The sequence below is a fragment of the Betta splendens genome, chromosome 22 (assembly GCF_900634795.4).
Source record: "Betta splendens chromosome 22, fBetSpl5.4, whole genome shotgun sequence".
NCBI classification, from domain to species: domain Eukaryota; kingdom Metazoa; phylum Chordata; class Actinopteri; order Anabantiformes; family Osphronemidae; genus Betta; species Betta splendens.
This window is the reverse complement of record NC_040900.2, coordinates 5,094,768-5,108,325: the sequence shown is the minus strand read 5'-3', so window position 1 is coordinate 5,108,325 and position 13,558 is coordinate 5,094,768. Positions and strand designations below refer to the sequence as shown.

Sequence of the window (13,558 nt, the reverse complement as noted above, 5' to 3'; positions counted from 1 at the left end):
CTCTTTTTCTCTGCGTTGCCTCAGGGCTTCAGGACAGCGTTGAGTAAACGCTAGAAACCGCCATCTTGGCGGGGTCCAGGTCGGTGTAGGCGTGGCTGCTGTTGGAGTAGTTCATGTACACGTCCCCGTCGTCGCCGGGCTCCGTCACCGTCACCCTGTGGTGGGGGGAGGGGGAGGGGGAGGTGGAGTCAGCGGTAAAACAAGGCGCGTGAACGTGCAGGTGAAACTTACTTGGGTGCAGTTTTAGGCAAAGGGAAATCTGAAAAAAAAAATCACAGCGGTTAAAATGGGCCCCAGGATCTTTTCTTGGTCTAAAGTGGTTGTTACCTTTAGTTGCGTCGGCTTTGGGCAGAGCAACGTCACATTTTTGCGTCCCCATCCAGAAGACGGCGGCTCCGCTGACGCCGAGGGCGATGAGGGAGAGGACGAGGGCGGCCACTCCCACGTATCCGTCCGCTGCTGTCGGGTGAACAGGCCGCGTTTAGGTGAAGGCTAACCGCTACCCGTGGAGCTAACAGAACAGACCACCAACCTGCGGGCGGGGCGGCCACGATGAAGACCGTGTGGTTCTGACTCTGGGTCCGGTTCCCAGCGCAGCAGCGGTACAGCCCGCTCTGCTCCGCCGCCGTCAGGGTCAGCGCGGCGCCGTAGCCCACGGAGGCCCAGGTCTGGTTCTGCAGGCGCTGCCAGATGAAGGAGGAGGAGGAGGAGGAGGGCGGCTCCGAGCTGCACCGCAGGTGGACCGTCTGCCCGGCCGCCACTGGGTAGTCTGGTGTGGCCACCAGTACGCAGGACGGGCTTACTGGGAGCGAGGAGAGGAGCAGACGCGTCAGTCCTCCAGGCAGAGCAGCAACGGTGCGGGTGATGTAACAGCTTCGTCGTTCATAAGATTACCTGGTTCGGTGAAGGCAATAGCCGCTCTCGAAGGCTGGGTTGTCGTTGGTGTCGTGCTCTTACCTGTGTCGCTCCACATAAAGAGCAAGAGGCTGAAGGTGAGCAGCATGGTCTCCGTTGACGAGTCCCGCGTTCTAACCGGAGCCCAGGTGAGAATGGAGGAAGCGCAGGAGCGGGTACCTGAGCCAAAGGAGAAGTGTGAGCTTCCTTTTGCAAACACTGAACACAGGTCGCAGGTCCAAACACACATTATTATGTGTGATTATGATTATTCATCTAATCTAAGAGGCTGATGGTCCTGAAGCTTCTTTGGGAAAACAGTTTATGAAGTCAAAAAGGTCAACAAATATAATGTTTGTACAGTAAATTTTCAAAAAACAGGAACAGAAACAGCAGCTGCAACAGAATTAAACACTTCCTGTAAATAGTGTGAACGTCCACAACCCTTTGACTCCCGCAGTAGATTCGCATAAACACTTTATTCTTCAACTCTTTCGCGTTCCTATTGTTCTAAATGTCGCCCTCCCTTTAAAATAAGTCCTTCTCTGTCGGTGTGACGACACAGCGCACGAACTGATGGCCTCTGTGACTTCCCCTCAGTCGGGATGTGTTCATCGCCTTCTGAAGAAAGACGAAACGGAATGATTAATTGTGTCTGTTCTCACACACATGCACAGAAATGTGCGCCCCCGTCATAACGCTTCATTATTATTCATTAGTCATCGTCGGCTGCAGTTAAATTATAGGATAAATTGCAGTGATACACACACATATACTGCGGGTCGATGTTTGCCTTTATCTTCTTGCACAAATGTATATTCCATATCATATCATTTAACCCCCTTTATGAATATTGACCCCACTGATCTCTAGGGGGCAACGCAGCACATCTGTGACCAGATGATGAATAGCGTGGAGGTGGTGTGTTAGTATCACCTAAACACACACAGGTTCTGTGTTTTTATTCCCTTAATAAAAGCTGCACCTGGAAAGAGAGAGCCCATCATTGTTACTCGGCGGTGAGCAGTTCACGCATCGGCCACAGGGTGGCGCTCATCCCCCACGGCCTGAGTCTCAGCTGCCAGAGCCCAGTTTCCTCCTCTAATCCCCAAACATCAGTCTGCAATTTCAGCTGCTTAATGTAGCTGCTTGATACGCGCGGCTATAGGTCACGTTCCCATTAGCTCCACGGCTAATGAGAAATCCATCAGCCAGGTTTCTGGTTTACAGCGGAAACAGTCGGTGGATTTGAACGCGCCACGAAGCAAACACAGGCTCGGATGAACGTCGTCTGCACGCGTTAATGTTTCAGAAGCCGCGGTTCCTTGTTGCCTCCAGCGTCAGCGTGACGGCTTCTGGCTCCGGGATGTTCCTCAGTTCTACCTTGAGCTGCTGCTCCCCGTCCCCTTGTGCCTTTCTGGGGGGGGGGGTCACAGTCACTTCATTACAAGCAAAGCACATTATTGTGTTGTTGAGTGTGACATTCAGGCATGAGATTTCCTCACGGAGACGTTTGTTCCCGATGACCCAGATGAAATATGGAGGCTCCGTGTGCAGCAGCAAGACAAAGGAGCGCACTCATCCCCGCATCACGTTTTGATGGATACGTTTCCTGCCTCCGTCTTGTCACGCGCTGGTTGTCACGGCGATGACGAGCGGCTTCCCTCTGCTTCCGCCGGCGGGCGGTGGGATGTGACAGTCGCAGGGGGGCAGCTGGCGGCGTGAGTCTTCCTCCCACCCCCACCACGACTCACCCTCCCAGTTCAGCATTTCCCCTTTTTACCAGCTCTACAAGCTGAGGAGTTGAGCTAGGAGCCCCCCCCCCCTCTCTCTCTCAGCTGACCTGTGCCACGCTTCAGAAATAGCAGCGCTGAGAACAGGAACAGCAGTGACAAGCGCTATTACAACGCCGCGCGACACAACGGAGGACAGACAGCACTCAAGTCCAGATGGGCGCTTCCTGTGCCAGGCAGGAGACGGCGCCGGGCTCCCTCGCCATCGTATTCCATTTTAGCAGAGAACAGAGATGATCGTCGCCTTATTCTCCACACATCCGCGAGCCGTTCATTCATTTCAGCTCCTTTTCCTTCCCCTCCTCTGCGCGGGTCCCCCCCTGGGAGGACGACCGGGCTTAGAACCTCACACCTGTAGGCCTCTCGGACCGGAACCCGGAGCTTGTGTTTGCAGCTGACCGCACACACATCTGCGCAGACGCGCACATGCATGCTGCTGTGCACGTCTGCGCAGACACGCACACTCATGCTGCACATCTGCGCAGACGCGCACAGCAGCATGCATGTGCGCGTCTGCGCAGACGTGCAGCATGTGTGTCTGCGCAGACACGCACACTCATTAGGAGGAGCTCGCTCACCAAGGTCACTCTCCTCATCAGCAGCAGCAACAAACGGGGGGCAGTCGACAGAGGAGGAAACACGCTCCAACACTTTCCTACTTGTGTGCACGCACATATGTGTGTGTGCGCGTGTGTCACTACGAGCAATATGTCCGCGTGTGTGTGGGAGGGACTGCATCACCCCTGTGCAGCGCGCCACAGATAATGCGCTCAGTTCTGCTGTGTGGGCCCCGCGTCGAACAGATGTCGTGGACGCTGATACTTTCCCTGCGCTGAGCGGGAACAAATTACAGGCCGACACACACACACATGCACGCACACGCACACACACACACACACACACACACACACACACACACACACACACACACACGCACAGATATAACCTTTAGATTACAGATGGCCCCTATCAGAGACTGCCGGCTGGATTTGCAGCATGTAAATACTGAGGGGTAATCCCGTACGGGCGGAACCGGGTAGAACACGGGGCAGAACGGGCACCAGATGGTGCGCGTGTGTGTTGGAGGGAATGTCGAGCACGGACGTTGGGATTACGCTGCTCTGCGTTTGATGGGACACAGATGGACCTGTAGGGGTTTGTTCTCAACAAAATGCAGGTGGATAAAGAAAAAACCCTCCAGACCTGAAACTCAAGCCTTCGATGAGGACGGCCTTTATGGACGCCGTGCAGCCCAGTTCTGTGACTTGCAGGAGTCGGCGTGCTGCTCGCCTCCCTCATCCTCCCCTTCCCCCCGTCTCTAACACCCGTTTCGTCCTTGCCATAATTTCATCTCTTCGCACGTCATTAGCAAGCTGGCGCCTAATGAATTTCTTATCTGTCTGAATTCAGTGGCTGTTGTGATAACGTGTATTGTTTTCAGTTTTACTATTCCCCACACTGGAGGCAGGAGAGTGTGTGTGTGTGAGTGTTTGTGTGTGTGTGTGTGTGGGGGGGGGGGGGGGGGGGGGGGGGGGGGTGGGGGGGGGTTAGAAGAAGCAGAATCACTGAGACAGGCAGATTTTTTCCCCACTGAAAAACGGAGGTGTCACCGGCGGCGGCGGCGTCTCGTATCATATTTTAAATTGTGCACATAAACGAGAGTTTTATCACGCGAGTTGCTGTAGAAGCGGATGGCAACACAATAGGAGGGATGCAGAACATGGAGGGATGTCAAGAAGAACAGGTGGCAGGGATGACAGAATGCAGGAAATGAGGAAAAAAACCCCAGCAACGAGGGGCTGAAGCTTTTCCAGAAGAACGGCAAAAAAATATAAGCTGTCGATTGGAGAGAGGATTAAACAAGGAGAGAGAGAAGAGGATGGGAGGCCGATCGAAGGACAGAGCGGAGGCAGATGGGATTGTTCTGCTCCGCTACTAATGTTCCTCGGAAGAATTAAAGTCCAGGAAGAAGTCGGCGCGTGCGCGCGCGCGCACGCCCGCTGCCCCGGCGCTCGCCTCCAGTCCCTCCCGGCTTCGCTGGCGGTAGTTAGTGACTTAGTGACCCGTGCGACTCCTCGCACCGGCATCGGTCCCTGTAGTAGCGCGTGGTCGATGCAAAGTGTCGCCTCGCTAAATGCGGACGCACACGCGCACGCGCGCACACACATTTCACACGCCGCCCGCTGTAAGTGTTAAGTACATTCTTCCGACGCCTCTCTCGATAACAGAATGAATGCGGGGTGCGATGCGGAGTCGAGGGATGAGCGACGGAGTGAGAGCGAGGAGGAAGCTGATGGCGTCTGTGTCCTACTGTCACAATTAGTGTAATGCGGCGTCAAAACGAGGCCCCAGTCGAGTCGAGCACGGAGGACCTCGGCTTCATTCTCCGTCAGTGCAAAGGAAGGGGAGGAAAGAGTGGTTTGTTAGAATGAGTGCCTCCGGATGAATCACCTGCTTTTGAAGGGAGTCCAAAGAGCAGCAGAGAGACCAATTAAGTACAGGTGCAGACGTAGGACTTTTATTTTGAAAGTCTTTGCAGCGGCACATTTGAGATCATCGGGGGGGTTATCTCTCATTCTAGAAGTCGCACTGCAGTGCTGTGTTACAGACAGCAGCCCCAGACTGACAGGAAACCCGAGAATCATATGTGTGTTAAGTTATGAAAGTTTTGTCCTCTCGCTCCGTTCTTCGCCAGCTGCTCAGCCCGGCGCCGTGCACGCGGCGCTGCCTCCACGCGAGGACCCAGAAGCTTCATCACGCACCCCGCAGCCGCTCGCCAACTGCCTGCGCGCGCGCGCGCGCGCGAGAGAGAGAGAGAGAGAGAGAGCAGAGGTGAGGCCGCAGCCAAAGACGGGAGGAGTAAAGAATTGAGTAATTGAGGAAAATGGAGAGACAAGGGTTGAGAGAGTGTGAAATGCGAGGAGAGAGTTTAATTTGTTTTTCAGCAGTGTTGCGCCTTCTCACAAATGTGTTTACCAGCCCCTGCTTTGCCATTAGTGACACTCGGCTGCTCCTGTAGAAGGAATCAAATAGGTTCATAAGGGCCTCATGTATCCTCCAAATGTTCCCATAGCTCTCGTCTGTTGGACTGTGTCCGTCCATATGCCCCGTTCGCGGCGCCTCCGTGCCGCTGCCGGTTCCCTACATGTGTCGGGCCTCTGGAGCGCCGGTGGGCACGCTGACCCAGAAGTGTGCAGCGAGGGGTGGAGATGAGGGGACGCGGACCCATCAAGGTGGAGCCGGATGAGGCTGTGGAGGATTCTGCACCCGGGAAGACAGAGATCAGCCCAAAACCAGACAAACAAACCAAAAAGTATCATTAGTAAACAGGAAAATGATACAAAATATGTAAGTTTATCATTTTTAGTTTGGTTTTTAACACTCTTCTGACTTATTTGATGTAGCTACCTATTAGCATCTCCTTAATGTAGCATCTCCTTAATGTAGCATGGTTGCTGTTAGCACACAGTACCTCCATTCTCCATTCACATGACTTCCATCTCCGCAGCCCTTTTGTCTTTCAACCTGGCAGCTTTTATCTGGCGCCCGTGCATAATAGCCAGCGTATCCATTTGCCTGCAATCTCTGCAGGCCCCGTATTTTGCCTGCAAGGGCTGCTAAAGGGCAAACTCATTCAAAAGCAGATCCTCCGCACTGCCGCCGCTTCCATTTCTGCTGCCTTCATTCCAGGCAGGAGATTGAAAAACAAAAAAAATAACCTACCTCCACTGACAAAATGTTTAGGGTTCGCTTTGATCCACTGTATTAGTAATTATCATTCATTTTTCTATGTGAATTTGATTTGGTGTGACAGCTCAGTCGGCCGCGTGCCACAAGCAGCCTCGGAGGTGGAAGGTACGAGTCCGATTAACTCCTCAAACGCGTCCCGGCGCCCGGCCGGTCGCGGAGCCAAAGCCAAAAATGCACTTTGTTAATGTTTGAAGAGCTCAAACAGGGGGAGAGGATTTAAAGTGACGGCTGCGGCGAAGCGGCTCCTGGGGGTCAACACGTTGAGGAGGACGGGGCCAAAGCGAAGCGGCACGCGACCAAGTGGACTCCACTTGGTCGCCTCACGGGGCGAAATTAGAGAAATGAAGGAAGACAGAAAAGTACAAAGAGAGTGAGAGGGAGTTTGGAATGTGGCGCAGAAATAGGAGCGGGAGGAAATCTGCTCCGTGGGCGTATTTCGCCATCTGTACCTCAGCATATAGTCCGCGAGTTTTGCCTGTGCTTGTGCGCTTGCCTGCGTTTTGGTACAGCAGCTCGTGAATGGGGGGGGGGGGGGTTTAAAGCGGCTGGAGGTAATCTCACGGCCTACAGCTGATAACAGCTTCCCACCTGGAGCCTCTTAGCGAGCGCCCGGACCGCCATCAATCAAGCGAAGAGGAGGCGGTGGGCGTCTGGAGGGGAGCGCTGATGTAACGCGGTTCGTTTGCATGCGCGTGGCCCAGCGGCACGCGGGCGCGCGCCTGCCCACGTCCGTCCGTCCGTCCGTCTGAGCCGGGCCTAATGGGCCTTCAGCGCTCGCCGCCCTGACAGGAAATCAATGCACTCTCCAGGCCCAATACCGCTACCGCCGTGCATGGGGAGAGAGAGAGATGACGGCTGCTGGACGATTGACCCGCCGTAAACACTATGGATTCACGTCTGCGGCCGGTGACAGAGATGTCACGCGTCTGCCTCGCCGCTCGTTGTCCGGCGAGCGCGCGCGAGTCCCGCGGCGCGTCCTGGCAGCGGAAACGCGGCGCTCGTGGAATCGGAGACGGGGAGCGCGGGGGCCGTGCGAGAATGTGCAGGGAAGGTGCGAGGACGTTAAAGTTACATTTGAATTTAATGATGAGAAAGGATTAATCTTTAATGACGCCCGTGGGGGAATTAGTTTGGTGCAGCAGCAAAAGTAAAATGATTCAACGGCAAAAAAACAGTTTTACAGAAAATATAGAATAAGCAATAATATAGTGAGAGAGAGACTATATCATGAAAAATGTAAGAGCAGTGTCAGTGTGAAACATAAGTGGCCTCATATTATCATTATTATGGAGACATTAGGTAATTGTGTACAACATGTTGATTCAAATTTAACTGTAATGTAAATATCACATATTTTTAATTATGTGAAAACTTCATTGCTACAAAACAACAAAATTGACTTTTAACAGTCCAGTTCCATGGAAACAGGCATCAGCTCCATCTGTTGATGGAAACCACGTTATATGAGCAAACAAAACTCATAATTTCTGCTAACGACGCGTAAAAGCGGCGCGTCGATCAGATCGGTGGCCGCCCCTCTGTCGCTCGCTGCGGATTCCCCCGCGAAGCGCCGGATCGCATGGTAATCTCTGTTTAATACACAAATCCCCAACCTCAATCCAATCAAACCTAATGCGCCCGCTGGGCCCGTCTCCACGCCCACAGCACGCTGCTGGAAACGACCCGCGAGCTTCGAGTGTGTGAACGTCCAGCTCCACAAAATCCAGATCGAAAGGTGAGTATTTACACGTGTGTCATTTCGAAAAAACATTGACATCCTGCGCATAGGAGAAATCATAGCCACACATGCAAACACACTACAGCGAGGTTGTGTGTGTGTCGGTGTTTGTCTGTGTGTAATGCCCAGCTGGTGGTGTTTAATGCTGTCCCAGAGAGCTTTAATCCAGATTATCAGGAGTATAAAGTCACTGAGTCTCAGCTCGGCCCGTCCCACACACACACACACACACACACACACACACACACACACACACACACACACACACACACACACACACACAGAGGGGGGTCCTCCGTGGTGGCCGTCCTCTAGGGGGCGCTGTGTATCCAGACACCGAGCCTCGTCCACCGTGTGTGTTTTCCACTCACGGATGCGGCTCGACCTGCTGTGTAAAGACCTCAGATCAGCTGTACTCAGCTTGACCTATTTCAACATATTCACACTGTAATTGCTGCCTAATGTGACATTTATGCGACGTCTTCACCCGGAGATCTTCTTTGTGCCGCCCAGCGCGATAAAACGATCACCGCAGACACGCGTGCGTCTGCACATACCTGCACTTGGGCGGCTGCCTGGTTCTGTGTTAACGAGTGCTGAGCTCCATCCTCCTCCATCCACGCGCCGCTGTGATCCGCATATCGCCCAGTCGGTGATGTTGCTCCGTGAGCGGTCGATGTGTGTATGTGCTTCCTCATATTCGCTCACACGTCTCAGTGACAGGCGGTCTGATTGGATCACAACAAGTCATTTTCCACTCAAACAGACATCAAATGAGAGGCCTCGGCTGCACGCGGCGCCGCTGTCGGGTCCGGATGCAGGAGGACCAGAGGCGGCCTTTCGCCCGTTTGATTTCCCTCTCTCCATATATTCACGTCTCCCCTCTTATTTCTGCCAGTCTCTCCCATTCGACTCTAATTCTCCTTCCCGTCGCGGCGCCGCTTCCTCTTTAGCATTCTCCCCGCACGCATGTTTCCTGGTGCTCTGTAAATTAGGCTGAAAATGGAAGATTAACCTCTGGAGATGAGAAGCCTCCTTAATGTGCTCTGTTCCTCTCGCTGCTGTTCTTTCCCTCCTTTTTTTTCCCGGTGAACCGCTGCATTACAATATTATTTAAGGGAAGCGCCTAATTGGAATCAGCTGGGCGGCGAGCCGGGCGGTCGGGCCGCTCACTGGGCCGCGCGGCTGCAGCGCGGAGGCTTCCGCTCATTAGGGGCCGTTACCGTAACGTACGTGCAGACGTGCATGCGTTAATGGAGGAGGGCCGCGCTTCCAGGAAGGGGCTTCACCTCCGAGGCCGCGCTGTTCAGCCTGTTTGTGGCCCACCCACGTCTCGGCACCGGCTTCCTGGAAAGCCTGGACCTCAACAGCTGCAGGTTGTTGCGTCATCTTGTTTCCTTTTGTCATGATCTGTGTTTTTGTTCTTGTCATGATCTGTGTTTTTGTTCTAGCTGATTCCTTGTCTTATTTTGGTTCCAGGTTCCGTTTCCTGTTTTATTTTGGTAGTCCCCCGGTCTCTGTTTTGTGTTCTAGCTTCACTCCCGAGTCATGTCACGTCACAGCTGTTCTTGTTTCACCCGGTCGTTATCCTCACCTGCGCTGCATCAGTAATCACTCACCCGTGTATTTAGTCACCTCCTGTTCCCGTAGTCACTTGCCAGATTGTCGTTTCGAGTCCCATGAGTGTATCCTTGTTTCCTGTATTTCCTGAATGTTCGTGCTTCTCGTGTTTTGTTCCTGTTCGCATCGTGTATCCTGCCCGACCCCGGATTACCTACTTACCGTGAGTTTTTGCCTGTTCCCTGCCTGTACTCTTGCCGAGCCTTTTTGTGTTGACCTGGACCGTCTGACCGTGTCTTAAGGAATAAATCTTTTGTTAATTATAATATCGTCTCCGTGCTGTGCATGTGGGTCCGCCGCCCGCCCGAGTTCCTGACAGAACAATCTGGCCACTCTTGGACCCAGCCAGCACTTAGCCTCCGGTCAGGTCAGTGACTGTTTTTCCCTTGTTTTTTTTTTCGGCAAATATAACTCTCCCGCGGAAGTATGGTTTCGGTTTCCTCCTCTCCGCCTCGTCGGATCGTTGTGCCTGCACCAACCTGCCCAGCTCCATGGTTATTTCCCTGGGAGGATTTCCTGCTCTCACGCGGTCCTCAGTCTCCAGTTCAGCCGCGCGCTGCTCAGTCGCCAGTTCAGCCGCGCGCTGCTCAGTCTCCAAGTCAGCCGCGCGCTGCTCAGTCTCCAGGTCAGCCGCGCGCTGCTCAGTCTCCAGTTCAGCCGCGCGCTGCTCAGTCTCCAAGTCAGCCGCGCGCTGCTCAGTCTCCAGTTCAGCCGCGCGCTGCTCAGTCTCCAGTTCAGCCGCGCGCTGCTCAGTCTCCAGTTCAGCCGCGCGCTGCTCAGTCTCCAGTTCAGCCGCGCGCTGCTCAGTCTCCAGTTCAGCCGCGCGCTGCTCAGTCCCCAGTTCAGCCGCGCGCGGTTCAATCTCCAGTTCAGTCGTGTTTTCCCCAGTCTCCAGCCCAAGCTCCAGACGCCGCGGTCCCGGTTCACCATGCGGGTCCCGGTACAGAGGTCCGGTCCACACCGCTCCCAGCGCCCCAAACGACGGACAGTCGCAGCTGCTCCGGACGGTGCCGGCGGCGGCGCGGTTCCAGGATTCCGGGTCCCGCGGTCTCGGTCATGGGGACCGAGCAGTCTCCTTTTCCGACAGAGGAGCCCCTTGATTCTCTAACTGACTGTGTCTCTCTGATAGCGGGCATCCCAGACAGCGTCGCCCGACGGGTCCACCTCCTCTGCTCTCCTCCGGTGGCGTTTCTCTTCGCCCACCTCATGAACACCGCCGATTCGGCAGCAGACCAGGGCGCGAGAGAACAACTGTTCCAGGAAGCAGCCGCTCTCGTCCTGAGGGAGCCTGTCCTGCGTGAGGCCCTGCAACTCCCGGGCCTGCAGCCAGCGGCCGCTTCATGTCCCACCTCTCAGTCAGGTCAGCCTCGCCATGCTCATGCCCTGGTGCAGCCCTGTCGCCTCCAGGCCCCAGCCCAGTCGAACCTAGTCCAGACCCCAGATCAGCCGTGTGTTGCCCAGACCCCAGATCAGCCGTGTGTCACCCAGACCCCAGATCAGCCGTGTGTCGCCCAGACCCCAGATCAGCCGTGTGTCGCCCAGACCCCAGATCAGCCGTGTGTCGCCCAGACCCCAGATCAGCCGTGTGTCGCCCAGACCCCAGATCAGCCGTGTGTCGCCCAGACCCCAGATCAGTCGTGTGTTGCCCAGACCCCAGTTCCGTCCTTGTCCCCGTCAGAGGGCACCGCCCGTCTGACGATTGTTAACCCCACCCAATCAGGCCCGACGTCTTCCCTGTCGAGCTCGGCAGCTGTAAGCTGTCATGCCAGCTCCGGAGTTGACGCCGTTCCAGTCCCTGTCGGCCATGTTGCGGCCGTTCCAGTTTCTGTCGGCCATGTTGAGGTCGTTCCAGTTCCTGTCGGCCATGCTGAGGTCGTTCCAGTTCCTGTCGGCCATGTTGAGGTCGTTCCAGTTCCTGTCGGCCATGTTGAGGTCGTTCCAGTTCCTGTCGGCCATGTTGAGGTCGTTCCTGTCCCTGTCGGCCATGTTGAGGTCGTTCCTGTCCCTGTCGGCCATGTTGAGTTCGTTCCAGTTCCTGTCCCTGTCGGCCATGTCGAGGTCGTTCCAGTTCCTGTCCCTGTCGACCAAATTGAGGTCGTTCCAGTTCCTGTTCCTGTCGGCCAAGTTGAGGTCGTTCCAGTTCCTGTCGGCCATGTTGAGGTCGTTCCAGTTCCTGTTCCTGTCGGCCATGTTGAGGTCGTTCCTGTCCCTGTCGACCAAATTGAGGTCGTTCCAGTTCCTGTCCCTGTCGGCCATGTCGAGGTCGTTCCAGTTCCTGTCCCTGTCGGCCATGTCGAGGTCGTTCCAGTTCCTGTCCCTGTCGACCAAATTGAGGTCGTTCCTGTTCCTGTCGGCCAAGTTGAGGGCGTTCCCGTAGGCCAAGTTGAGGGCGTTCCCGTAGGCCAAGTTGAGGGCGTTCCCGTAGGCCAAGTTGAGGGCGTTCCCGTAGGCCAAGTTGAGGGCGTTCCCGTAGGCCAAGTTGAGGGCGTTCCCGTAGGCCAAGTTGAGGGCGTTCCCGTAGGCCAAGTTGAGGGCGTTCCCGTAGGCCAAGTTGAGGGCGTTCCCGTAGGCCAAGTAGAGGTCACCCCTGTCTCTGACCCCGTTCCTGCCGACCCTGTAGCGGTCGTTCCAGTCCCCGTTCCTGCCGGCCCTGTAGCGGTCGTTCCAGTCCCCGTTCCTGCCGACCCTGTAGCGGTCGTTCCAGTCCCCGTTCCTGCCGACCCTGTAGCGGTCGTTCCAGTCCCCGTTCCTGTCGACCCTGTAGCGGTCGTTCCAGTCCCCGTTCCTGTCGGCCCTGTAGCGGTCGTTCCAGTCCCCGTTCCTGTCGGCCCTGTAGCGGTCGTTCCAGTCCCCGTCACCCGTGGAGCCGTAGCGCCCGCCGGCCCCCAGGAGGAGGTCGCGCCAGCTACAGCTCCTGCGCGCCTCCAGGAGGAGGTCGCGCCAGCCGCAGTTCCTGCGCGCCTCCAGGAGGAGGTCGCGCCAGCCGCAGTTCCTGCGCGCCTCCAGGAGGAGGTCGCGCCAGCCGCAGTTCCTGCGCGCCTCCAGGAGGAGGCCGCGCCAGCCGCAGTTCCTGCGCGCCTCCAGGAGGAGGCCGCGCCAGCCGCAGTTCCTGCGCGCCTCCAGGAGGAGGCCGCGCCAGCCGCAGTTCCTGCGCGCCTCCAGGAGGAGGTCGCGCCAGCCGCAGTCCCGGCGGATCCCCAGGAGGGGGTCGCGTCAGCCGCAGTCCCGGCGGATCCCCAGGAGGGGGTCGCGCCCGTCGCAGTCCCGGCGGACCCCCAGGAGGGGGTCGCGCCCGTCGCAGTTCCTGCCGACCTCCAGGAGTGGGTCGCTCCCGTCGTAGTTCCTGCCGACCTCCAGGAGGGGGTCGCTCCCGTCGTAGTTCCTGCCGACCTCCAGGAGGGGGTCGCTCCCGTCGTAGTTCCTGCCGACCTCCAGGAGGGGGTCGCTCCCGCCGTAGTTCCTGCCGACCTCCAGGAGGGGGTCGCTCCCGTCGTAGTTCCTGCCGACCTCCAGGAGGGGGTCGCTCCCGTCGTAGTTCCTGCCGACCTCCAGGAGGGGGTCGCTCCCGTCGTAGTTCCTGCCGACCTCCAGGAGGGGGTCGCTCCCCGTCGTAGTTCCTGCCGACCTCCAGGAGGGGGTCGCTCCCGCCGTAGTTCCTGCCGACCTCCAGGAGGGGGTCGCTCCCGTCGTAGTTCCTGCCGACCTCCAGGAGGGGGTCGCTCCCGTCGTAGTTCCTGCCGACCTCCAGGAGGGGGTCGCTCCC

The 13,558-nt window shown here is 56.5% G+C and overlaps 1 protein-coding gene and 1 long non-coding RNA gene across 4 annotated transcripts; one reads left to right on the top strand and one right to left on the bottom strand.

The window, feature by feature from the left end:
• LOC114848854 (uncharacterized) lies at positions 1-2,687 on the bottom strand. 3 transcript variants are annotated; one of them, XM_029139697.3, is made up of 6 exons: positions 1,880-2,675; positions 895-1,515; positions 533-802; positions 328-459; positions 232-259; positions 1-155 (listed from the first exon to the last, which is right to left on the bottom strand). In XM_029139697.3, exons 2-6 carry the CDS (start codon positions 1,142-1,144, stop codon positions 29-31), a joined length of 807 nt encoding a protein of 268 aa, XP_028995530.1. In that variant the 5' UTR covers positions 1,145-1,515; positions 1,880-2,675; the 3' UTR covers positions 1-28. The 3 variants fall into 3 exon arrangements, with proteins under 3 accessions (XP_028995530.1, XP_040925155.1, XP_028995531.1); XM_041069221.2 differs by having other exon boundaries at positions 895-1,512; XM_029139698.3 differs by having other exon boundaries at positions 328-456; positions 895-2,687.
• A 1,576-nt stretch (positions 2,688-4,263) lies between these two features.
• LOC129603605 (uncharacterized) lies at positions 4,264-6,034 on the top strand. Its single transcript, XR_008693676.1, has 2 exons — positions 4,264-5,519; positions 5,761-6,034. It is a non-coding gene; the product is annotated as an uncharacterized LOC129603605 (long non-coding RNA).
• The last annotated feature ends 7,524 nt before the right edge of the window (positions 6,035-13,558 follow it).

What these genes read in the sequence shown, in the direction of transcription:
- LOC114848854 (XM_029139697.3), bottom strand. Translation starts at nt 1,144, where the DNA reads ATGTGTGTTTGGACCTGCGACCTGTGTTCAGTGTTTGCAAAAGGAAGC. An exon ending in CGTGGCCGCCCCGCCCGCAG is followed by an intron (nt 460 to 532) that starts GTTGGTGGTCTG and finishes TTCACCCGACAG; the next exon opens with CAGCGGACGGATACGTGGGA. An exon ending in TTGCCTAAAACTGCACCCAA is followed by an intron (nt 156 to 231) that starts GTAAGTTTCACC and finishes CCCCCACCACAG; the next exon opens with GGTGACGGTGACGGAGCCCG.